This window comes from Rhinopithecus roxellana, chromosome 16 (assembly GCF_007565055.1).
Source record: "Rhinopithecus roxellana isolate Shanxi Qingling chromosome 16, ASM756505v1, whole genome shotgun sequence".
Lineage (NCBI taxonomy): Eukaryota > Metazoa > Chordata > Mammalia > Primates > Cercopithecidae > Rhinopithecus > Rhinopithecus roxellana.
This window is the reverse complement of record NC_044564.1, coordinates 24,226,508-24,251,130: the sequence shown is the minus strand read 5'-3', so window position 1 is coordinate 24,251,130 and position 24,623 is coordinate 24,226,508. Positions and strand designations below refer to the sequence as shown.

General features: G+C 45.3%; 1 protein-coding gene across 2 annotated transcripts; it reads right to left on the bottom strand.

The window, feature by feature from the left end:
* Window positions 1-16,915: 16,915 nt before the first annotated feature.
* On the bottom strand, window positions 16,916-18,043 carry CCL21 (C-C motif chemokine ligand 21). 2 transcript variants are annotated; one of them, XR_750390.2, is made up of 5 exons: window positions 17,905-18,043; window positions 17,682-17,802; window positions 17,412-17,585; window positions 17,236-17,338; window positions 16,916-17,136 (listed from the first exon to the last, which is right to left on the bottom strand). XR_750390.2 is itself a non-coding variant. In XM_010385805.2 (4 exons), exons 1-4 carry the CDS (start codon window positions 17,969-17,971, stop codon window positions 17,305-17,307), a joined length of 396 nt encoding a protein of 131 aa, XP_010384107.1. In that variant the 5' UTR covers window positions 17,972-18,043; the 3' UTR covers window positions 16,916-17,304. The 2 variants fall into 2 exon arrangements, 1 of the variants encoding a protein (XP_010384107.1); XM_010385805.2 differs by having other exon boundaries at window positions 16,916-17,338.
* Between the last annotated feature and the right edge of the window lie 6,580 nt (window positions 18,044-24,623).

Here is a 24,623-nt window from a genome sequence, read left to right as displayed (position 1 = left end):
GGGCATGCACCACCACACCTGGCTAATTTTGTTTTTTTAGTAGAGATGGGGTTTCTCCATGTTGGTTAGGCTGGTCTTGAACTCCTGACCTCAGGTGATCCACCTGCCTTGGTCTCCCAAAGTGCTGAGATTACAGGTGTGAGCCACCATGCCCAGCCGAAGCTGATAGTTTTGAATGAGGTCCAGGCTCCAGGGAAAGTTGCACTGCTGCTCTGGCTGAATGACCCACAAATCCAGTGAACTTCATGTTGTCTGTGGCAGATAAAGGTGTGCTGTAGGAGCCCTAGTAGGAGAGTTAAAGCAAAGAACCTTAGTGTAGTGGAGTAAGGCCATGCTTCTTCTGCTAACAGTTCTTTTCTATTTGAAAAGCAGCTCTTGATAGGCCTTGGGGCCCTGGTCTCAAACTCAGATTATAGTTCATCCAGTGACAATGTGACCTAAGGGTGCTATCTAAGCAAATCATATAGTTGAATGTGCACAGCAGCATTCATTATGAAATGAATTGTATGTATGAGACCAGACCTTAGAAGTTTCAGAAGGTATGAATAAAATCATGGCCAGATGGCTCAGACTCCTACTTGTGTTGTTTTCTGCTTCTTCCTCTCATCACACTTACAGCTTCATGGAGATGTTCTCTACAAACAGTTAACAGAGGGTCTGTAAGGTATGCTGGCATTAGCTGGAAGAGACAGCTGATTACAGCCCCATCCAGGGATGGTCCTGAAATACAGCGGTTAAGGGAAGTCGTCTCAGTGTGCAGAATTTGGGGCAGTACATTTAGTGTACACTTTGCCTAGAAGAAGAGGCGGTCTGAGGTTTGGGGCTATACTAATTCACGTGCAGTGACTGCCTACAACAACCCTGCTCTCACCTCTGTAACTGGTCCCTTCACTAAATTCTTTTCCATTAACCTTTTCTGAGTATGGCATTTGTTTCCTGCCAAGATCCTAAATGACACAATCATATAGTGCAAAGCTGGCAGAGAGGTTTCAATTCAATTTCAATACCATCTGCCTGGAGCGCCTGTTGGGAAAGACCCTGAGAATCAGCAGGAAGGGGTGAAATAATTAAATAACAATAAACAAGGCATTTGTTACACATTCATTCAATAAATATTTATTGAGGGCCTCCTATGTGCCAGACACTGTTCTTGGCACTGAGATAGAGCAGTATGTACAACAGATACACGTTCCTGCTCTTGCAGAGTTGTTATACTAATGAAAGAGACAGACAATAAGCAAACAAGAAAAATCTATACTATCTCAGATGGCAATAAGTGCTATGAAGAAAAATAAAGAAGGCAAGAGGGATAGGGAGTATCGACAGAGGGTGTTATTTTAAATAAGGCAGTCAGGAAAACCTTTACCAATAACATTTGAGCAGAGAGCTGACCTGAAGAAGGTGAGGGAGAAATCCTTGCAGAGGTCTGTGTGAAGATGTTCTAGCTAGAGAAAACAGCAAGGGCAAAGAGGTAAGAGTGTATTTGAGGAATAGCAAGGAGGCCAAAAGGGGAGGGTGGTAGGAGATATACAGTCAGATAATAACAGGGGCCAGATAGCACACGGTTTTGTAGGCCATTGTTATATTCTGCTGAGTGAGATGGGGAGCTATTGGAAGGTATTGAACAAGTGTGACATGGTCTGACATAAACTCTCTCTAGCTGTTGAATGGAGAGTAGACCAAACTGGTGCAAGAATGGAAGCAGGGAGACCAGTGTGGAGGCTGTTGCAACAATCCAGGGAGGAGATGATGGTGTGTGGAGTTGGTGAGAAGTGCTCAGATTCTGGAAACAAAGTAGAGCCAATAGACTTTGCTGAGGGGTTCAGCATAGGATATGAGAGAAAGAAAAGGAGAGAATACTGCAAGGTTTTTGATTTGAGAAACTTGGATAGAATTTTAGTTAACAAGATAAGGATGATTGAAGAGGAGTGGGTTTGTGGGGAGATCAGGACCCTGGTATAGACTTAAGTTGAAACTGCATGTTGGGCATATTAATGGAAATGTTAAGTAGGTAGCTGGGATGAGCCTGGAGTTCAGGGAAGAGATGCTAGCTGAAGACACACATTTGGGAGTAAATGGATGGTATTTAAAGGTATAAGACAATGAGGTCACCAAGAGAGTGAGTGTAGATAGAAGAGGTCCAAGTTCTAAGTCCTGGACCTCACCAACATGAACAGATCAGGAAGAGAAAGAGGAATCAGGGAAGGAGGTGGCAGTCAGGGTGTTACGAAGGTACCCACTATCATGGCAAAAAGGGAAAGGACACAGGCCCGGTGGGTGAAGGGTTTAAGGCACCTACCCACAGCTGTTGGCTTAGATAATCCAATGGGGGTGGGGGACTGGAGGTCAGGGAGGTGTTTGAAACAGTTTCTGACCACAGATACAGAGGCATCAGCGCTACGTGCTTCGCCTCGTTCACCCTCTTCCCAGCCAAGTCGTCTTTACAGAGTTCTTGGTTCAGCCTGAGCCCTGGCAATCTTGTTCCAGCTCAGGGCAGATCAACTCACTCAGCCCAGCCTAGCCTCATCCTCTTCCAAGGAGCCTGCCCAACTTTCGTGCTCCCAGGTCTGGCCAAATCCCTGCCCCAGAGGTAGGAGATCCTGAATGCGAGCGTACTAGCCATTGGGGCAGGAGAGTCAACCAAGTCCGTTGGGGAGGGGGGTCGGGGTGGGTGAATGATTGTAGGGAGAGGACCCCGAGTAGATGGTTAGTGTATGTCGCATGCATGAATGTGTGTATCCCGAGCTGTGTCTGTGGGGCTGTGCGCGTTGGGGCATGTGTGCGGACGTGTGTCCGCGTCTGTGAGCGTGCCCATGCATCTCCCCAGCTGGGCCTGCAGGGGGCGCCCCGAGCCTGGGAAGGGAGCCTCTGGAGCCGGGCGAGGTTGCGGCAGGGGGTGGGCGCATGCCACTGTGACCCCGCGAGCTCCTCAGAGAGCCTGCGGTGCGCGGGCATCCGAAGTCCCTGGGCCTGGAACAGCCTCTGGCGCCCTCCCAGTTCCCTGGCCCTGCCGTCCCTGGGGTCCCCACGCTCGGGCCGGGCGTATGGAGGGAAGGCTCAGGTTGTGGGTGGTGCCCGCGCCTCCTGTGACCTGGGCCGACAGTTATCACGGGCCAGGACACCCCCCGTCCCGCCAAACTCCCGCCACCCAGGCCCCTGAGCCCCGGGGGTCCTCTGCGGGGCTGGCCCAGCCTGGTAGCCGTGGGAAGTCCCGTGTTTGTCGGCGAATATGAAGCATTTATCTTTCTCTCCCACGCCCCAAATATTCCCCATTTACCCAGAGCCCAAGGTGCCCAATGTTGAAGTCTTGAAATAATTAGTTTGGCTTAAAGGCTGAAGGAAGGTTCACATCACCTCTGGCACTTCCCTCGCACCCGATAGATATCTTGCACCACTCATTACGGGGCCAATGCTAAGAAAGGTTTCCTTATTCCACGGAAGTGTATTGAGATGCTAACCGTGTGCGAGGCGAGAGGCTCGGGCTGGAGGATGAAGGGCTATAGCCTGACATGGGCTGAAAAGGAACTTGTCTTGCTCATAAGTGGACACAGGGAAACGCGCAACCTTTGGCCTAGAATGAGACACATGTGAGAACAAATTGTAAAAATAGTTGAAAACAAATTGATCCTAGAAAGATGAAGGAAATGAGAATAGAAAATTCAACCCCCTCGCCTGTTTTCCTTTAACAGACAGAGGACTGCTGCCTCCTGGTGGTCGAGCAGGGCAGTGAGCGTCTCCCAGCAGGCAGAGGCTCACACAGCGCAGGGGATACTCCGAGCAGAAGCTGGCGCTGGCTGCTTAGGCCTTCACAAGTGGTGTTCAGTTATTCTCTTAATATTGGATTGAAATTTATTATTATCACAACCCATGATTCTAAAGCAAAAGTCTCAAAGAGTATGGTAACAGAGTTTCTCTGGGGTGTTTTAGTTTGCTGCCATTTGAGAAATGGTTGTCTTGAAGAAAATGGAGCTTTCAGTTTCTTGACATAGGAATAGACGTAGGTCACCAAGGTCACAAGGTCATACAATTCCCCTTAAAGTAGGCACTACTAGAGGAATTACAAATATAGGCCTGGCGCAGTGGCTTATGCCTGTAATCCCAGCACTTTGGGAGGATGAGGCTGGAGGACCCCTTGAGGCCAAGAGTTGGAGGCTGCAGTGAGCTACTATTGCACCACTGCACTCCAGCCTGGGTAACAGAGCAAGACCCTGTCTCAAAAAAAGAATTACAAATATAGGTGTTAGAAAAAAAGAGAGCTGGCATTTTCAGCATCCATAAAAATGGTAATCCAGCCCAAGACTGATGGCAAAGCATAGAAACGTTGATGACTTTAACAAAACAGCATTATTTTGTCCCCAAATACAAGGAGAAGTAATGCCTGGATGTAAGAAAGAAAAAGAACTTCACAAAGGATACGAGCTTAAGACATATTTCACAGGTAAGTGATTACAGCTGGGAAACAAATTAATGTGACCTTTCATAGACAAGTGACAGACCCTGCCCCTCTGACTCTCACTAGGTCATATGGCATGGTAGAGGATACCTAGTGTGTCGTTCTGGTAGCCCCATAATTTTAATTTTTTTTTTTTTTTTTTGAGACAGAGGCTTGCTCTGTTGCCCAGGCTGGAGCGCAATGGTGTGACCTCAGCTCACTGCAACCTCCTGAGTTCAAGCAATTCTCCTGCCTCAGCCTCCTGAATAGCTGGGATTACAGACACCCACCGCCATGCCTGGTTAATTTCTGTATTTTTAGTAGAGAGGGGGGGTTTCACCATGTTGGCCAGGCTGGTCTCGAACACCTGACCTCAGGTGATCTACCCGCCTCGGCCTCCCAAAGTGCTGGGATTACAGGCATGAGCCACTGCCCCCAGCCTGTAATTTTTAATTTTTAAAGGAAAGGTATCAAAAGAAAGAACCCGGCAGTTGTTGGTAATCACAGCCCTCTAAAAGGATATGATTAATGAGTAGGAACTGTGGCCAGCCGAAGTGTGACCCAAGTATCATGAAGGGAGGGGTTCTTAAGAAACCTAGTTGCTTACTCTAAAAAAGTTTTTTGTAGGCTACTTTGCCTATGGAGTAGCCATTCTTTTATTCCTCTACTTTCTTAATAAACTTGCTTTCACTTAAAAAAAAGTTTCTTGTAATAAAATATAGAGACGGGGTCTTGCCATGTTGTTCAGTCTGGTCTCAAACTCTTCGGCTCAAGCCATTCTCCTACCTCTGCCTCCCAAAGTGCTGAGATTACAGGTGTGTGCCACCACTCCTGGCCAGCTGCTTACTTTGGAATTGGTTTCAGGTTTATAGGACTAACTGAGGCTTGTTTGTTTTTCACTGCAGCCTCGAACTCCTGGATTCAACAGATCCTCCCACCTCAGCCTCCCAAAGTGCTGGGATTACAGGCATGAGCCGTGGCTCCTGGCCGAAAGTTCTATTAGCTCTATTTTTTTAAAATTTATTTTTATTATTATACTTTAAGGTCTAGGGTACATGTGCACAACATGCAGGTTTGTTACATATGTATACATGTGCCATGTTGGTGTGCTGCACCCATTAAATCATCATTTACATTAGGTATATCTCCTAATGCTATCCCTCCCCCCTCCCCGCTCCTCACAATAGGCCGTGGTGTGTAATGTTCCCCTTTCTGTGTCCAAGTGATCTCATTGTTCAGTTCCTACCTATGAGTGAGAACATGCAGTGTTTGGTTTTCTGTTCTTGCGATAGTTTGCTGAGAATGATGGTTTCCAGCTGCATCCATGTCCCTACAAAGGACATGAACTCATCCTTTTTTATGGCTGCATAGTATTCCATGGTGTATATGTGCCACATTTTCTTAATCCAGTCTGTCACTCATGGACATTTGGGTTGATTCCAAGTCTTTGCTATTGTAAATAGTGCTGCAATAAACATACATGTGCATGTGTCTTTATAGCAGCATGATTTATAATCCTTTGGGTATATACCCAGTAATGGAATGGCTGGGTCAAATGGTATTTCTAGTTCTAGATCCTTGAGGAATCGCTACACTGTTTTCCCCAATGGTTGAACTAATTTACAGTCCCGCCAACAGTGTAAAAGTGTTCCTATTTTTCCATATCCTCTCCAGCACCTGTTGTTTCCTGATTTTTTTTAATGATTGCCATTCTAACTGGTGTGAGATGGTATCTCATTGTGGTTTTGATTTGCATTTCTCTGATGGCTAGTGATGATGAGCATTTTTTCATGTGTCTGTTGGCTGTATGAATGTCTTCTTTTGAGAAGTATCTGTTCATATCCTTTGCCCACTTTTTGATGGGGTTGTTTGTTTTCTTCTTGCAAATTTGTTTGGGTTCTTTGTAGGTTCTGGATGTTAGCCCTTTGTCAGATGAGTAGATTGCAAAAATTTTCTCCCATTCTGTAGGTTGCCTGTTCACTCTGATGGTAGTTTCTTTTGCTGTGCAGAAGCTCTTTAGTTTAATTAGATCCCATTTGTCAATTTTGGCTTTTGTTGCCGTTGCTTTTTGTGTTTTAGACATGAAGTCCTTGCCCATGCCTATGTCCTGAATGGTATTACCTAGGTTTTCTTCTAGGGTTTTTTATGGTTTTAGGTCTAACATTTAAGTCTGTAATCCATCTTGAATTAATTTTCATACAAGGAGTAAGGAAAGGATCCAGTTTCAGCTTTCTACTTATGGCTAGCCAATTTTCCCAGCACCATTTATTACACAGGGAATCCTTTCGCCACTTCTTGTTTTTGTCAGGTTTGTCAAAGATCAAATGGCTGTAGATGTGTGGTATTATTTCTGAGGGCTGTTTTCTGTTCCATTGGTCTATATCTCTGTTTTGGTACCAGTACCATGCTGTTTTGGTTACTGTAGCCTTGTAGTATAGTTTGAAGTCAGGTAGCGTGATGCCTCCAGCTTTGTTCTTTTGGCTTAGGATTGTCTTGGCAATGCGGGCTCTTTTTCAGTTCCATATGAACTTTAAAGCAGTTTTTTCCAATTCTGTGAAGAAAGACGTTGGTAGCTTAATGGGGATGGCATTGAATCTATAAATTACCTTGGGCAGTATGGCCATTTTCACAATATTGATTCTTCCTATCCATGAGCATGGTATGTTCTTCCATTTGTTTGTGTCCTCTTTTATTTCACTGAGCACTGGTTTGTAGTTCTCCTTGAAGAGGTCCTTTACATCCCTTGTAAGTTGGATTCCTAGGTATTTTATTCTCTTTGAAGCAATTGTGAATGGAAGTTCATTCCTGATTTGGCTCTCTGTTTGTCTGTTACTGGTGTATAAGAATGCTTGTGATTTTTGCACATTAATTTTGTATCCTGAGACTTTGCTGAAGTTTCTTATCAGCTTAAGGAGATTTTGGGCTGAGACGATGGAGTTTTCTAAATATACAATCATGTCATCTGCAAACAGGGACAATTTGACTTCTTCTTTTCCTAACTGAATACCCTTTACTTCTTTCTCTTGCCTGATTGCCCTAGCCAGAACTTCCAATACTATCTTGAATAGGAGTGGTGAGAGAGGGTATCCCTGTCTTGTGCCAGTTTTCAAAGAGAATGCTTCCAGTTTTTGCCCATTCAGTATGATATTGGCTGTGGGTTTGTCATAAATAGCTCTTATTATTTTGCGATACGTTCCATCAATACCGAATTTATTGAGAGTTTTTAGCATGAAGGGCTGTTGAATTTTGTCAAAGGCCTTTTCTGCATCTGTTGAGATAATCATGTGGTTTTTGTCTTTGGTTCTGTTTATATGCTGGATTATGTTTATTGATTTACATATGTTGAACCAGCCTTGCATCCCAAGGATGAAGCCCACTTGATCATGGTGGATAAGCTTTTTGATGTGCTGCTGGATTCGGTTTGCCAGTACGTTATTGAGGAGTTTTGCATCAATGTTCATCAGGGATATTGGTCTAAAATTCTCTTTTTTTATTATGTCTCTGCCAGTCTTTGGTATTAGGATGATGTTGACCTCATGAAATGAGTTAGGGAGGATTCCCTCTTTTTCTATTGATTGGAATAGTTTCAGAAGGAATGGTACCAGCTCCTCCTTGTACTTCTGGTAGAATTCAGCTGTGAATCCATCTGGTCCTGGACTTCTTTTGGTTGGTAGGCTATTCATTATTGCCTCAATTTCAGAGCCTGCTATTGGTCTATTCAGGGATTCAACTTCTTCCTGGTTTAGTCTTGGGAGAGTGTAAGTGTCCAGGAAATTATCCATTTCTTCTAGATTTTCTAGTTGATTTGCGTAGAGGTGTTTATAGTATTCTCTGATGGTAGTTTGTATTTCTGTGGGGTCGGTGGTGATATCCCCTTTATCATTTTTTATTGCCTCCACTTGATTCTTCTCTCTTTTCTTCTTTATTAGTCTTGCTAGTGGTCTATCAATTTTGTTGATCTTTTCATAAAACCAGCTCCTGGATTCATTGACTTTTTGGAGATTTTTTTGTGTCTCTATCTCCTTCAGTTCTGCTCTGATCTTAGTTATTTCTTGACTTCTGCTAGCTTTTGAATGTGTTTGCCCTTGCTTCTCTAGTTCTTTTAATTGTGATGTTAAGGTGTCAATTTTAGATCTTTCCTGCTTTCTCTTGTGGGCATTTAGTGCTATAAATTTCCCTCTACACACTGCTTTAAAATGTGTCCCACAGATTCTGGTATGTTGTATCTTTGTTCTCATTGGTTTCAAAGAACATCTTTATTTCTGCCTTCATTTCGTTATGTACCCAGTAGTCATTCAGGAGCAGGTTGTTCAGTTTCCATGTAGTTCAGCGGTTTTGAGTGAGTTTCTTAATCTTAAGTTCTAGTTTTATTGCACTGTGGTCTGAGAGACAGTTTGTTATAATTTCTGTTTTACATTTGCTGAGGCGTGCTTTACTTCCACCTATGTGGTCAATTTTGGAATAAGTGTGATGTGGTGCTGAGAAGAATGTATATTCTGTTGATTTGGGGTGGAAAGTTCTGTAGATATCTATTAGGTCCGCTTGGTGCAGAGTTGAGTTCAATTCCTGGATATCCTTGTTAACTTTCTGTCTCATTGATCTGTCTAATGTTGACAGTGGGGTGTTAAAGTCTCCCATTATTATTGTATGGGAGTCTAAGTCTCTTTGTAAGTCTCTAAAGACTTGCTTTATGAATCTGGGTGCTCCTGTATTGGGTGCATATATATTTAGGATAGTTAGCTCTTCCTGATGATTTGATCCCTTTACCATTATGTAATGGCCTTCTTTGTCTCTTTTGATCTTTGATGGTTTAAAGTCTGTTTTATCAGAGACTAGGATTGCAACCCCTGCTTTTTTTTTGTTCTCCATTTGCTTGGTAGATCTTCCTCCATCCCTTTATTTTGAGCCTATGTGTGTCTCTGCATGTGAGATGAGTCTCCTGAATACAGCAAACTGATGGGTCTTGACTCTTTATCCAATTTGCCAGTCTGTGTCTTTTAATTGGACCATTTAGTCCATTTACATTTAAGGTTAATATTGTTATGTGTGAACTTGATCCTGTCGTTATGATATTACCTGATTATTTTGCTCATTAGTTGATGCAGTTTCTTCCTAGCATCGATGGACTTTACATTTTGGCATGTTTTTGCAATGGCTGGTACCAGTTGTTCCTTTCCATGTTTAGTGCTTCCTTCAGGATCTCTTGTAGGGCAGGCCTGGTGGTGACAAAATCTCGAAGCATTTGCTTGTCTGTAAAGGATTTTATTTCTCTTTCACGTATGAAACTTAGTTTGGCTGGATATGAAATTCTGGGTTAAAAATTCTTTTCTTTAAGAATGTTGAATATTGGCCCCCACTCGGTTCTAGCTTGTAGAGTTTCTGCCAAAAATCTGCTGTTAGTCTGATGGGCTTCCCTTTGTGGGTAACCCGACCTTTCTCTCTGGCTGCCCTTAACATTTTTTCCTTCCTTTCAACTTTGGTGAATCTGACAATTATGTGTCTTGGAGTTACTCTTCTCGAGGAGTATCTTTGTGGCATTCTCTGTATTTCCTAAATTTGAATATTGGCCTGTCTTACTAGGTTGGGGAAGTTCTCCTGGATGATATCCTGAAGAGTGTTTTCCAACTTGGTTCCATTTTCCCTGTCACTTTCAGGCACACCAATCAGACATAGATTTGGTCTTTTCACATAATTCCATATTTCTTGGAGGTTTTGTTCATTTCTTTTTACTCTTTTTTCTCTACACTTCTCTTCTCACTTCATTTCATTCATTTGATCTTCAATCACTGATACTCTTTCTTCTAGTTGATCGAGTCAGTTACTGAAGCTTGTGCATTTGTCACGTAGTTCTTGTGTCATGGTTTTCATCTCTATCAGTTCTTTTAAGGTCTTCTCTGCATTGATTATTCTAGTTATCCATTCATCCATTCTTTTTTCAAGGTTTTTAGTTTCTTTGCACTGGTTACGTAGTTCCTCCTTTAGCTCTGAGAAGTTTGATTGACTGAAGGCTTCTTCTCTTAACTCATCAAAGTCATTCTCCGTCCAGCTTTGTTCCATTGCTGGTGATGAGCTGCATTCCTTTGGAGGGGGATATGCGCTCTGAGTTTTTGAATATCTAGCTTTTCTGCACTGCTTTTTCCCCATCTTTGTGGTTTTATCTGCCTTTGGTCTTTGATGATGGTGATGTACTGATGGGGGTTTTGGTATGGGTCTCCTTTCTGTTTGTTAGTTTTTCTTCTAACAGTCAGGACCCTCAGCTGCAGGTCTGTTGGAGTTTGCTTGAGATCCACTCCATACCCTGTTTGCCTGGGTATCAACAGCGGAGGCTGCAGAAGATAGAATATTGCTGAATAGCAAGTGCTGCCGTCTGATTCTTGCTCTGGAAGCTTCATCTCAGGGGTGTTCCCAGCCGTGTGAGGTGTGAGGTGTGAGGTGTCGGTCTGCACCTAGTGGGGGATGTCTCCCAGTTAGGCTACTCAGGGGTCAGGGATCCACTTGAGCAGGCAGTCTGTCCGTTCTCAGATCTCAACCTCCGTGCTGGGAGAACCACTGCTCTCTTCAAAGCTGTCAGACAGGGACTTTTATATCTGCAGAGGTTTCTGCTGCTTTTGGTTTAGCTATGCCCTGTCCCCAGAGGTGGAGTCTACAGAGGCAGGCAGGCCTCCTTGAGCTACGGTGGGCTCCACCCAATTTGAGCTTCCCGGAGGCTTTGTTTACCTACTTAAGCCTCAGCAATGGCAGGGGCCCCTCCCCCAGACTCACTGTTGCCTTGCAGTTAGATCTCAGACTGCTGTGCTAGCAATGAGAGAGGCTCTGTGGGCATGGGATCCTCCGGGCCAGGTGTGAGATATAATCTCCTGGTGTGCCATTTGCTAAGACCCTTGGTAAAGCACAGTATTAGGGTGGGAGTTACCCAATTTTCCAGGTGTTGTGTGTCTCAATTTCCCTTGGCTAGGACAAGGAATTCCCTTCCCCCTTGTGCTTCCCAGGTGAGGTGATGCCTTGCCCTGCTTCAGCTCTTGCTGGTCGGGCTGCACCCGTGGACCAGCATTGACTGTCCGACACGCTCCAGTGAGATGAACCTGGTACCTCAGTTGAAAATGCAAAAATCACCTGTCTTCTGTGTCACTCACACTGGGAGCTGGAGGCTGGAGCTGTTCCTATTCAGCCATCTTGGGTGCCCCCCTGATGTACTTCTACTTTTTTGGTTTTTTAAAGATGGGGTATTGCTGTGTCACCCAGGCTGCAGTGGTGTGATCATAGCTCACTGCAACCTCAAACTCCTGGGCAATCAAGTGATCCTCCCACCTCAGCCTCCAAGTCGCTAGGACAATAGGCATGTGCCACCGTGCCTGGCTAATTTTTTCTTTTCTTTTTCTTTTTTTGTAGAGACAGGGTCTTGCTTCACTGCCCAGGCTGGTCTCAAACTCCTGGCTTCAAGCCATCTGCCCACCTCAGCATTCCAAAGTGCTGGGATTATAGGCGTGAACTGCCATGCCCAGCTAGCTCTAATGCTTTACTAGTCCCACCTATCCTCTATATTTGTATCAAAGAAGCCTTAAAATATTGACAAGGAAGGAGTGAACTGGGAGAAGCAGGAAGAGATTCTGAGGCAACACTGGCAAGTAGGAGTCAGCCCATTATTTCATTAGTGTGTGTGTATGTTATCATTTCATGGAAGAGATAGTGGTGAAATCATTTAAAAACATGGTATGGCCAGGCACAGTGGCTCACGCCTGTAATCCCAGCACTTTGGGAGGCCAAGGTAGGAGGATCCCTTGAGCTCAGGAGTTTTAAGACCAACGTGGGCAACACAGCAAGACCTCATCTCTACAAAAAATGAACAAAATTAGCTGGGCGTGGTGGTGTGTGCCTGTAGTCCTATCTATTCAGGAGGCTGAGGTAGGAGGATTGCTTGAGTCCAGGAGGTTGAGGCTGCAGTGAGCTGAGATTGCACCACTCAGGTCAGCCTGGGTGACAGAGCAAGACCCTATCTCAAAAAAGGAGCAAATAAAAACAACAAAAATACAAGGTATTAATAATTTTCTGGATGACACTGAGGAGTACTCATTGTTAGAAAATAGTGATAACTCACTTTTAAAGCAATAAAGTGCTTCTGTGGTTCTGTGATGAAGAAAAGTCAGGATTCCAGGGATTACAATGAGTTTTCATGCTTAAGGAATGAAGATTTTGTAGATTTTAGAGATAATTCATCTTTAGGATTTTTTGTCTTTTTACATTTCTAGTAGAAGTCATTAATTGTTTCCCTGTTGGACACTGGCATATGAATATTCAGTAAATATGAATTTTTACTGTATTCATAAGACATTAGAAATCCTTCATATTTATAATTTTATTTTATGCTTTGTATCTATTTTAATTGAAATATTTATGTGTCTCAGCAGTAGGCTTTTGGAAAGTTACCTTTATCTCCTCTCCCATTTGGGCCCTTGTGGGTTTATGCCTTTATTTTATGTTTTAAATTAATTTATTTACTTTGAGACAGGGTCTCTCACTTTTTAGCCCAGGCTACATGGCTCCTAGGCTCAAGTGGTCCTCCTACCTCAGCCTTCTGAGTAGCTGGTACCACAGGTGCACACCACCACACCAGCTACTTTTTTGATTTTTTGTACAGATGAGGTCTCACTGTGCTGTCCAGATTGGTCTCAAACTCCTGAGCTGAAGTGACCATCTTAGCTTCCCAAAGTGTTGGGATTACAGACGTAAGCCACCGCGCCTGGCCTTGGTTTATGCCTTTATATGCATACATGCATCAAAAAAATTTACTGTAGTTTTAGTCGGGGCTCAGCGAGAAGTGAAAATAAAGGCATGTAATTAATTTTCCATCCCTACCCTGAACTCCCACTTGTTTTAAAATTTAATGGTGTTGATCTTTAATGATTTATGTTTTATGGTTTTATGTTTTGTTTAAGAAACTCTTTTTGGCCAAGCAGAGTGGTTCATGCCTGTAATCCCAGCACTTTGGGAGGCTGAGGTGGATGGATCGCTTGAGCTCAGGAGTTCAAGACCAGCTTGGGCAACATAGTGAGACCCGGTCTCCATTTCATTAAAAAAAAAAGTTATTTTATACCTCGAAGTTATAAACACATTCACCTATATTTTCTTCTATGTATATCTTAAACATGATGTTTTGAATCCATCTCATATGATGAAGAATTTGAAAGGTAATGTCAAGATAGAGGTATTTTAAAAAGGGAAGGGCATTAGAACCTTTAAGAAAAACAAAAAGCTGCCGGGCGCGGTGGCTCAAGCCTGTAATCCCAGCACTTTGGGAGGCCGAGACGGGCGGATCACGAGGTCAGGAGATCGAGACCATCCTGGCTAACATGGTGAAACCCCGTCTCTACTAAAAAATACAAAAAACTAGCCGGGCGAGGTGGCGGGCGCCTGTAGTCCCAGCTACTTGGGAGGCTGAGGCAGGAGAATGGCGTAAACCCGGGAGGCGGAGCTTGCGATGAGCTGAGATCCGGCCACTGCACTCCAGCCCGGGCAATAGAGCGAGACTCCGTCTCCAAAAAAAAAAAAACAAAAAGCTGAGTGACAAAGGAAAAGTGAACTACTTTGGTCTGCAGAGAACATTTATATAGTCAAAATAATGTAATATGTGATAATACATATTACGTAATAATAATCCACAATAATATAAACTGTAATTATGATCTAAATATGATAATATAATCATGATCTAAATATCATGGTGTGACTATATTTAGAGGATACAGTGACAGGAGAGTTGGCAAGAGAGTTAAATCTTCACTTTTTGTAGTAGGAAGTCATCTGGTAATGTTTAAAATAGGTAAATCACGAAACAGAGGTATAGGCAAAGTACTTAGACATATGGCACTAAGAAATAGCACAAGAGTTAAAATTGTAGGAAATGATGTTCAGAATAAACCTTTTGGTACTTTTGGATGTATTTTTTAACTGTGAGTGTGTATTATGCGTTATTTTTTGAGTTATGCATCAAGAGAATAAGAGAGAAAAGAGAAAGAACAGGACAATGTTGTCAAAGATGAAGGCAGACAAGGAGAGTGGCCACTCATGATCTGATGGAATAAATAATATATTGCATGCCTCTCAGAGCAGGGCTTGAGGCAAATACCAGGCATGCAGGTGTGGCAGGAGAATTTAGTGAAATAGGGAATTTTGTTTTTGTCTGCCTTTTTCTTTTCACTATAGAGTAGGCAAGAGTTTTGGCAGGGCTGGGAGTGAAGTCCTGATGTCAAAGTGAGCCTGATGTCAAAGGCCTTTTGTAAATGTCTTAAACCAGGGGAAAATGCCAGGCATAGAGGCTCACACCTGTAATCCCAGCAACTTGGAGCCTGAGGCAGGAGGATCCCTTGAGCTCAGGAGTTTGAGGTTACAGTGAGCTATGATCCTACCTTTGCACTCCAGCCTGGACCACAGAGCAAGCCCGATGTCTTAAAAAAAAAAAAAAAAAAAAAAAAAGAAAGTAAACTTGGGGAAGAGGTTATGCCCTGGAGGGGCTGAGGAGAGGGAGAGAATTCTTTAGGACTGCAAAGGGATTAGTGTGTACATCCAGCCAGAGTGGGCACTGGGCTCTAATTTCTGGCTGTGATGGGGCAAGTGACAGGACTGTTGAGTAGATGGCTTCAGGGGGTACCTGGGGAAGCCAAGTTCAAGCCCAGAGGTTATCATATCTGAATTCTTATGTCTCAAATGTGGAGTCTAGGACTTCAAGAAATATACCTGCTGGACCCACAGGGGTCAGAACACTCACTGGTGAGAATGATGTCCAATTATGGGATGGCGTGGGAGGCAGGTAGGCCTCCCGTGGGCCTTGAGGTTTCTGTGACCTTTGCATAACCCTTGGCAGATGGGATCCCCCAAGAGTGCCTGGTGTTGAGTTTCTCATCAGCACTCTAGTGCAGTAGCTTGGAGTAGGAATTAAGTTCATTTAAGGAACATTTCGAAATGTAGTATTTCTTGCATATCTGAGTTTATAGATTAATTTAACACCTGCTGCCCTAGGACAGGTAGGGGAGAGGCCCTGTCTTCACCTGCTGCAAGAGGAGCAGACAAGCCAATACTTGCAGATGTTAAGATAGGTGGTAAGTGCTGTGGCATACTCAGGTGCCTACAAAAGGAAAAAGTGACGGAGCAGCCACTTCTAGCTTCTGAAGTTCCTACCTTTCTTCTCCTCCTCCTCCTTCTTCTTGTTCTTCTTCTTCTTTTTTATTTTTTCCTGAGACGGAGTCTTGCTCTTGTCACCCAGACTGGAGTGCAATGGCATGATCTCAGCTCACTGCAAGCTCCACCTCCCAGGTTCATGTATTTCTCCTGACTCAACCTCCCGAGTAGCTGGGATTACAGGCGCCTGCCACAATGCCCGGCTAATTTTTGTATTTTTAGTAGAGACGGGGTTTCACCATGTTGGCCAGGCTGGTCTCGAACTCCTGACCTCATGATCTGCCTGCCTTGGCCTCCCAAAGTGCTGGGATTACAGGCATGAGCCACTGTGCCCAGTCTCGAGGTTCCTACCTTTCTTGCCCTTCCCCAGGATCTATTCCCTTCTTTCTCACGTTGCCCGGCCCAATCTGATGGCCTCTTCTCTCCCTGCCTAGAAGTGAGTGGGGATATAGAAGGGTCTTCACTCTGGGGAGGAAGAGGTAGAGGAGAGCCATCTGGGGCCTTCCAGGAGAGGAGACTGATTCACACTGAATCCTGGGGTTCTGAAAACCTGATCCAGGAGACTTATTCCTCGACTTCAAGGGGTTTAAGGGGCTAAAGTAGTCTGGATCTCAGCCAGGAAAGAAAGGGAGGAAAAAAAGGGAGGAGGTTTTTCCATCTGGAAGGAGGCTGAGCAAGTTCAGGGGCCCAGATAGGAACAGAAGGAGAGCACAACAGCCCCATTAAACAAAGAGGAGAGGTCGAGGCCCGAGCTTCACTGAATAGGGCTGAAGCAAGTCCCCTTGGGTCTTTGCCTTCCATGGGCTCTCTCAGGGCTGGAACTGTGCTAGGGTAGGTTTCAATATAACTTGTGTTTGTCTGTGTTATAGATGGGCCCAAGCCACAGCTTCCCTCCTAGGGACCCTTCCAAAGAACTACTTGGAGGGTCTCATTGACTAGTTCCCAGGGAAAGGAGGGGAAGTCTCTGGGATATCTGGGAAAAGGTCTGAAGGTCATGGAAAAGATCTGAAGGTCACTCCTGGAGTTAGTGCTGAACAGATTCAGGGTCTCAGAGGCCTGCAGAGCTGTGGGGGATGTGTGCTCCATGTCCACCATCTCTCCATTGGCAGAATTCCTCAGAAGACCGGGTCCTACCCTGTCCATCAACCTCCCTTTAACTGCCTAGGGGTGTGGGCACCTGAGAGGCAAGGAAACTCTTGGGGTAGATGGGAATATAGCATTTGTCAGCCTGAGCTTTCAACTCAGAGTGTGTGACCCCACCCTGTAGGGGCTTTGGCATCCCAGTGGACATAAACACATGGGAACAGGTACTTGGGTGGGAGGCCGGAACAGCTTTTTATTCAGTTAGGTATAAGTCATATTTACAAGGAAGAGATGGGGTACACTGGGGAGCAGTATCAGGTCCAGGGTCCTGGTGATTCTCCTTCGAGGGGACAGTCCTGCTGCCTCCTCTCATGCTCCCTGGGAGATTCTCCCTCCTCGGCCTCTCTGGGCCTGGCCTGGTGTGGGCAGCTCAGCCATGCAGGATAGAGCTGGGAATGCAGATGGAGTGGTTAAAGCAGGAGAAAGAGTGTGGTAATGCCAGCATGGGGTGACTGCTCCAGGGCCCCTGAGCATAGCCTCCTTCTTGCCTTTTGGGTTCAGGCTTCAAGCCCTGGTGAGGCTGGTGGGGTCTCCAGGGCTCCAGGCTGCTCACTGGGCTATGGCCCTTTAGGGGTCTGTGACTGCTCAGTCCTGTGAGGGCAGAAGAGGGGTGTGAGGGGCTGACTGAGGCTCCCCTTTACCCACGTCCCTTCAGATTCCTCACCTCTTGCAGCCCTTTCCCTTTTTGCCATTCTTGGGGACCCCCCTGTCCTTCCTGCAGCCCTGGGCTGGTTTCCGTGGGGCTGGTGTCTTGTCCAGATGCTGCATCAGCTGCTGCACCCAGAGCTCCTTTGGGTCTGCACACAGCTCTGCCTGAGAGCGCTTTCGGGGTAAGAACCTGCGGGTGGGGGGTCTAGTAAGCCTTCTAAGTCTTGCCCACCATGCCCTCCCCACCCCGTCACCAGCCTGTACCCACCCCTTTGTGTCCACTCACAGGATAGCTGGGATGGAGCAGCCTAAGCTTGGTTCCTGCTTCCGGTAGCCGCGGACAACCTTGGCGGGAATCTTCCTTTGGCTGTACTTGAGGCAACAGTCCTGAGCCCCTCCATCACTGCCTGCAGGGTGGGATTCACAGGGAGCCAGGGGCTGCTTGCAAGTTCCTACCCTGGCCTCTTCGTCCCCTTAGCCCCATCCAAGGCCCCTCCCTGCCTTGGTACCTTGGGTCCCGGGGATGCCAAAGGCCAGAACCAGGATAAGGAGGCTCAGAGCCAGTGACTGAGCCATGTCTGTGGTAAAGGGTGAGTAAGAGGCCAGAGCTGAGGGTGAGGTGGGCAGCTGCAAGTAGGGGGTCTGTGCGTGGGCTGGGATTGGCCTGCTATTTATGTAGCCAGACACTTTCACTTCCCTTCTCTTATCCCCACTCCTTTTCCTTCCTGAAAGCTGGATCCGCTGGCACTCAGCCCCACTTATCTCAAACTAAATGGACTGTCCTCAGTTGCCAAATTTTATGTCCTCATCAGTTGAATATGTCGGGCCTGAGCCTTCCTTCTATTCCCAGCTACTGCTTTCATGCAGGCCTCACCACCTCTCTCCTGGTACACCAGGACTGTCTCCTCACTACGCTCCAGGATCCATACCCTTCCCCTCCTTCCAGCAAATCTGATTATTAAATTGTAAGAGTTCTTTTTTTTTTGAGACAGGGTCTAACTCTGTCACCCAGGCTGGAGTGCAATGGTGTGATCTTGGCTCACTGAAATCTCCGCCTCCTGGGCTCGTGATCCTCCCACCTCAACCTCCCCAGGAGCTGGGACTACAGGCAAGCACCACCGCGCCTGGCTGATTTTTCTACTTTTTGTAGAGACGAGGTTTCACCATGTGTAGCCCAGGCTAGTCTCGAACTCCTGGGCTCAAACGATCTGCCTGCCTTAGCCTCTTGAGGAGCTGGGACCACAGGCACATGCCACCACGTCCGGCTACTGTTTTAATTTTTAATTTTTGTTTTTTCCATAGATGAGGTCTTGCTATGTTGCCCAGTCTGGTCTTGAACTCCTGGGCTCAAGCGATCCTCCTGCCTTGGCCTCCCAAAGTGCTGGAATTATAGGTATGAGCGACTGCACCTGGTCTGTAGCATAACCATTTTGATTCCCCTTTGCTTTCCTCTTCTATATATTTTGTAGTTATTTTCCTAATGGATACCTTGGTGATTATAATTAACATTCTAAACTGATAACAACCTAGTTTGAATAATACTAACTTAGTTTCAATAGTGTATAAACACTTTGCTCCTATACATTTTAGTCCCTTCTTCTTTATATTGTTATTGTCACATATCTTTATACATTGTGTTCCCATTGACATAGATTTATAATTATTGTTTAATGCATTTGCCTTTTAAATTATATAGAAAAAAATGGAGCTACAAACTAAAAATACAATACTAGCTTTTATCTTTTTTTTTTTTGACACAGGGTCTGGCTTTGTCACCCAGGCTAGAGTGCGGTAGCACAATCTCAGCTCACAGCAGCCTCAACCTCTTGGGCTAAAGTGATCTTTCCACCTCGCCTCCTGAGTAGTGGGCCACCATGCCTGGCTAATTTTTGTATTTTTTGTAGACACAAGGTCTCACTATGTTGCCCAGGCTAGTCTCAAACACCTGACCTCAAGTGATCCACCCACCTTGGCCTCCCAAAGTAATGGGATTACAAGTGTGAACCACCACACCTGGCTGTGTTGTTACTTTTTGTTTGTTTGTTTGTTTGTTTTGTTTTTTGTTTTTTGAGACACAGTCTCACTTTTTTGCCCAGGCTGGAGTGCAGTGGTGTGATCTTGGCTCACTGCAACCGCCACCCTCCGGGTTCAAGCCATTCTCCTGCCTCAGCCTCCTGAGTAGCTGGGATTATGGGCACCTGCCACCACATCCAGCTAATTTTTCTGTTTTTTGTAGACATGGGATTTCACCATGTTGGCCAGGTTGGTCTCAAACTCCTGACCTCAAGTGATCCGCTCACCTTGGCCTCTCAAAGTGCTGGGATTACAGGCGTGAGCCACTGCGTCCGGCCTGCTATGTGGTTATGTTTATCAGAGATCTTTGTTTCTTTGTGTGGCTGTGAGTTATTATTTTTTATCCTTTTGTTTCATTCTGAAGGTGTCCCTTTAGCATTTCTTTCTTTGTTTTTGTGTTTTTTCTTTCTCCCTTTAGCTTTTCTTGTGGGCAGGTCTATTATTAATGAACTTCCTAAGTTTTGTTTATCTGGAAATGTCTTATTTCTCCTTAATTCTTGCAGGATAGTTTTGCTGGCTATATAGAATTCTTGTTTGACTTTTTTTTTTTTTTGTCTTAAGTCTTTCTTTTTTTTTTTTTTTTGAGACGGAGTCTCGCTCTGTCGCCTGGGCTGGAGTGCAGTGGCCGGATCTCAGCTCATTGCAAGCTCCGCCTCCCGGGTTCACGCCATTCTCCTGCCTCAGCCTCCCGAGTAGCTGGGACTACAGGTGCCGCTACCTCGCCCGGCTAGTTTTTTGTATTTTTTAGTAGAGACAGGGTTTCACCATATTAGCCAGGATAGTCTCGATTTCCTGACCTCGTGATCCACCCGTCTCGGCCTCCCAAAGTGCTGGGATTACAGGCTTGAGCCACCACGCCCGGCTGTCTTAAGTCTTTAAATATATCCCCCATTGTCTTTTGGCCTTCCATGGTTTCTGAAATCAGCTGGTAATCTTATTGAGAATCTCTTGTACATAATGAGTTACTTCTCTCTTGCTGCTTTTAAAATCATCCCTTTGTCTTTGGGTTTCAACAATTTGACTATAATTTGTCTTGGTGTGGATCTCTGAGTTTATCCTTCTTAGAGTTTGTGAACTTCTTGGGTAGGTATATTCATGCTTTTCATCAGATTTCAGATGTTTTGTCATTATTTCTTCAACTTTTTTAACGCCCTGTTCTTTCTGTTCTCCTCCTGAGACTCCTTTGATGAGGTACATTTGATGGTATCCCTGAGGCTTGTTTAGTTTTCTTCTCATACTTGATAATTGTAATTGTCTTATCATCAAGAATACTGATCCTTTTTTTTTTTCCTGCTTAAATCTGTTGTTGATTGCCCCTAGTGAATTGTACATTTCAGTTATTGTATTTTTGCCTCCAGAATTTCTGCTTGAGTCCTTTTTTCTTTTTACTAATTTCTATCTCTTTATTGATAGGTTCATTTTGTTCATACACCATTTTTCAGATTTCCCTTAACTCTTTGCCCATGGTTTCCTTCAGCTCTTTGAGCACATCTAAGACAGTTTTTTTTTTTTTTTTTTCCAAAAGGGCCATTATTTCCCAATTTAATTGGAGGTCATAATAAAACAAGCAACAAAACAGTATTTGAGATTTCAGCCACTCACCCTTATCATCAAGCCTCCCATCATCAATATTTATTGAGCATTTACAGTAAGACAGTTAAAGTCTTCATATTCTATGTCCAGTATCTGGGCTTCCTTAGGGATAGTCTCTGTCAAATTCCTTTCTTCCTGTGAATGGGCCATACTTTCCTGTTTCTTTGTATTAGTAATTTTTTGTTGATAACTGGGCATTCTGAGTATTACAGTGTGGTATCTCTGGAAATTCAATTTTTTCACTCCTTAGGGGTTGCTGATATATACTTGTTGAGAACTGTGCCATCAATTTGTGGTGAGTTTTTCAAACCACTTTTTGCAAAGTGTGTATTCTTTGTTTTGTGGGGTTACTGAAATTTCTGTTTATGACCTGGCAAAGGGTTCTCTTCCTTTTCCGTAAAAAGATTCTATCCCTTTAAATCTTCTGATATATGTGGCTCGGTAAGATGCTGCAGCCCAAGAGGGCTGAAACCAAGCAAGCCTGTCCCTTAGGGAACCAGAAGACAAACCCAAATGCAAAACCCCTCATTTTTGGAGGACAGGGTTCCCCCTGTCCACTCGGTGACCACCCAGCCACTTCGGGAATGTGGGCTGCTATCCCCACTCTGTTGGTTGGTAGCTAGTGCATGCATTATGCTCTCTTCTGAAAGAGCAGCAACCTCTCCCTTCATCAAGCACCACCCTCCCCCGTTTGTTATATGTGTCCAATCAGGCTCTAGACTTCTGAAAGAGTCAATTCCAATTGCTCTTTCCACCTCAATGGTTGCTTTTGTGGAGGGACCAACCCCTGTAACTTCTTACTCTGCCATTTTGTATGATGTTGTTTCTGTAGTTTAATTTTTGACATTTTAAAATCTTTTATCCATTTGGAGTTTATTGTGGTATATGATATGTGAGGATTATTGGGTCATAACTTAGAATCTATGTTTAAAACTGGATTTGGACCTTAGAGTTGTAATCCTCACGTCAGAGCTGGAGAATCCATCTGGTTTCCAGAGTGCTAAACCCAGCAGCAAGCTCCTTACATCTTGTTTTTTGAAGGATGGCTTATGACAGGATAGGGAAACCATAGGAAGAGGAGGAGATGAGTGTCGGGAGAGATGTAGTCAGGACAGTGATGGCCAGAGACAGAAATATTGGGTTGCTTTTGGGGAAGGATGGGATGCAGAGGGCATGGGGTTGAAGATGGAGGTACTGTTGGGAGGGGGATAAAGAGGTGGTGTTTCATTCCAAGGTCCACAGAGTAGAGAGGCTGGAATTTGGTGGCCTAGAGGAGAGATAATTGAGCTCTTGAGTCTGAGGTTTTCAGACTCAAGAGACCTTAAGGCTGAGACCTTAAGCAGGGCAAGGAGTGACTCTGTTGGCAAGAAGCTGGTGTTCCTGGAACAAGACAAGGCAAAAACAAGGAGGTAAGATTTCTTGGATCTTTTACCTGGTCTAGTGGCAGATCCTGGCACCAGAAAGTTTTAAATTCCCAGCTCCCTGGTTTCCCCACCTGCCTACATGGAAGTGACTAAGAAAGTGAGCAGCCTATCTCTGAAGAATTCTCAGACAGATAGAATAGCATGGGCTTGAGAGGTGGGCATGTAGCTAATTCCGAAGTCATATTGTATTAGTTTGCTTCCAAACTTGGCTGCACTTCAGAATCACCTGGGCAACTTGTTAAAAACACAGAATTAGAAGCAACACGCCAGACCTCCTTAAATAGAATCTCAGAATAGAGCCAAAGAATGTGTATTTTTACCAAGTTCTGCAGGTAATTCTAAGCATTTGGTGGGGTGGGGTTGGGAGAGCCACTTGGGCCTATTCTACTCCCCATCTCACACTCTAGATTGACACAGAACCAGTGAAAGGGAACAAAGTTGGTCTGGGGAAAGGAAAGCTGGAGTGATGCCCCCTACCTCCCCTGGAGGAGGAGACCTTCTGGCCTGGCACAGATTGTAGAAAAAAAGGGGAGATGGCAGGGAAGAGGAGGGGGCTGTACCTTTTTATTTCCTAAAAGCTCAGGCTTGCTCTTTCTCCAAGATACCTGCCTGTCTCCCTTACCCTTATTCGTGCCATCAAAGAAGCTTCTTGTTGTGTCAGATGGTGTGCATAGCCCCCTAGGTTCCAGCTCTGCCTGGTCTTCCTAGATGCAGGAATCTAGGTTTATTAGGCAACAACCCTAAGCCCCTACCTGTGAACTTGAGCCCGCAGTGGTAGGGCAGTTTCAGGGAGATGTTCCATCCTGGAGATACTGAGGTCTGTCTGCTTGGTCCTGGAGCTTAGAATCAAGGTTAGGGGCCCTAAGGGAAATGAAGGAAGAAGTAGGGGCTTTTCTGGAGGTGGAAACCTGGCTGAACAAAATCCAGGGCAGAAAACAGCTGCCCTGAGAATGAGGATGGGATAGCGAGCCCCTACCCTGCCTCCAGTCTGTGAGTGGACCTGGTAACGGGGATGGTGAGAGGGAGGCACTGAAGCAGAGTAGAAGAGAGTGAGGAGCTCGGATGATGAGACAGCCATTACCCTTTTCTGGGACCCCAAGTCTTCCGAGCCATTCCTCTGCCCTCAGCTGCTGGTCTGGGCTCATTGTACCCCACAGCCCCACTTGAACTCTAAGCTGGGTTTGGGGGGTTTGGAGCCTGCAGCTTTGACCCAAGCTCCTCTCAGTCCTCAGACCAGGCTGGATGCAGAGCCTGGGGAAGGGGACACAAAGACTCACATGGCAGCACATCCACGATATGGGTCTCCACCTACAGTTCCAGTCCTCTGGGTGAAGATATTGGCTTGGTGAGCTCCTGAGAGAACTTGGGTACTGTGTGACAACCTCTGGGGTGGCCTAGGTGCAGAGGAATGCTTCACTGGCACCTGGGGTGAAGGATAAGGGAGGTACACATGGCTGACTTCAGCCCTACCTGTGATGATGAATTCAGCTCTAACACACTCTATCACCAGACTGAGATCCTGGGAGCGGGAGAGGAACTGTGCTTATTCACACCTACCTCAGCAGGCCCACTACCTCTCTAGGACAGGCACCTGGAGTAGACATCCTAGGTGTGGGTGTTGCAAGAGTCTGGAAATCCCCTAATTGGAAAGGGCCACATTCCCTTCAGTCTCAGGCCCGTTTGCTCTTGCCTCGTGGGGTTTCCAGGGCAGCAGATGCTCCCAGCTTGGCAGGCAAGAGCCAGGGAGGGGTATGGCGGGAATTTCAGCTCAAGGGCTAGGCAAGTCCTGGAATAGGATTGGGGTGGGCTGGGGCCCATGGGCCTGTATATCCAACAAGGGTCAAAGGATCTGGGTGCGTTGCTGCTCCTGGGTTCCCAGTGGAGCATTGACCCCTCTGGAAATAAGATGCCCTGTGGACTGTGCAGCTGTTACTGAAGGAGCTTCTCAGTTTCTGGGAATCATAAGTGTTCAAAATGTGTGTGTCTAGTGTAGTTGCATGCATTCATCAATGTGTAGCTCTACCAAGGGTTAGGGTTAGAGTTAGTATTATGCTTAGAACAGCATTGATGTTGTGGTTCCAAATTGGATAGGGCTGGAATCATGGTGATGTTAAAGTAGGGTTTGGAATTGGGTTTGT

Excerpts from the sequence above, each read along its gene's own strand:
- CCL21 (XM_010385805.2), bottom strand. The coding sequence starts at position 17,971 with ATGGCTCAGTCACTGGCTCTGAGCCTCCTTATCCTGGTTCTGGCCTTT. Across the intron at positions 17,803-17,904 it reads TGGCATCCCCGGGACCCAAG|GCAGTGATGGAGGGGCTCAG; the intron begins GTACCAAGGCAG and ends CCCACCCTGCAG. Across the intron at positions 17,586-17,681 it reads TGCTCCATCCCAGCTATCCT|GTTCTTACCCCGAAAGCGCT; the intron begins GTGAGTGGACAC and ends CCCCACCCGCAG.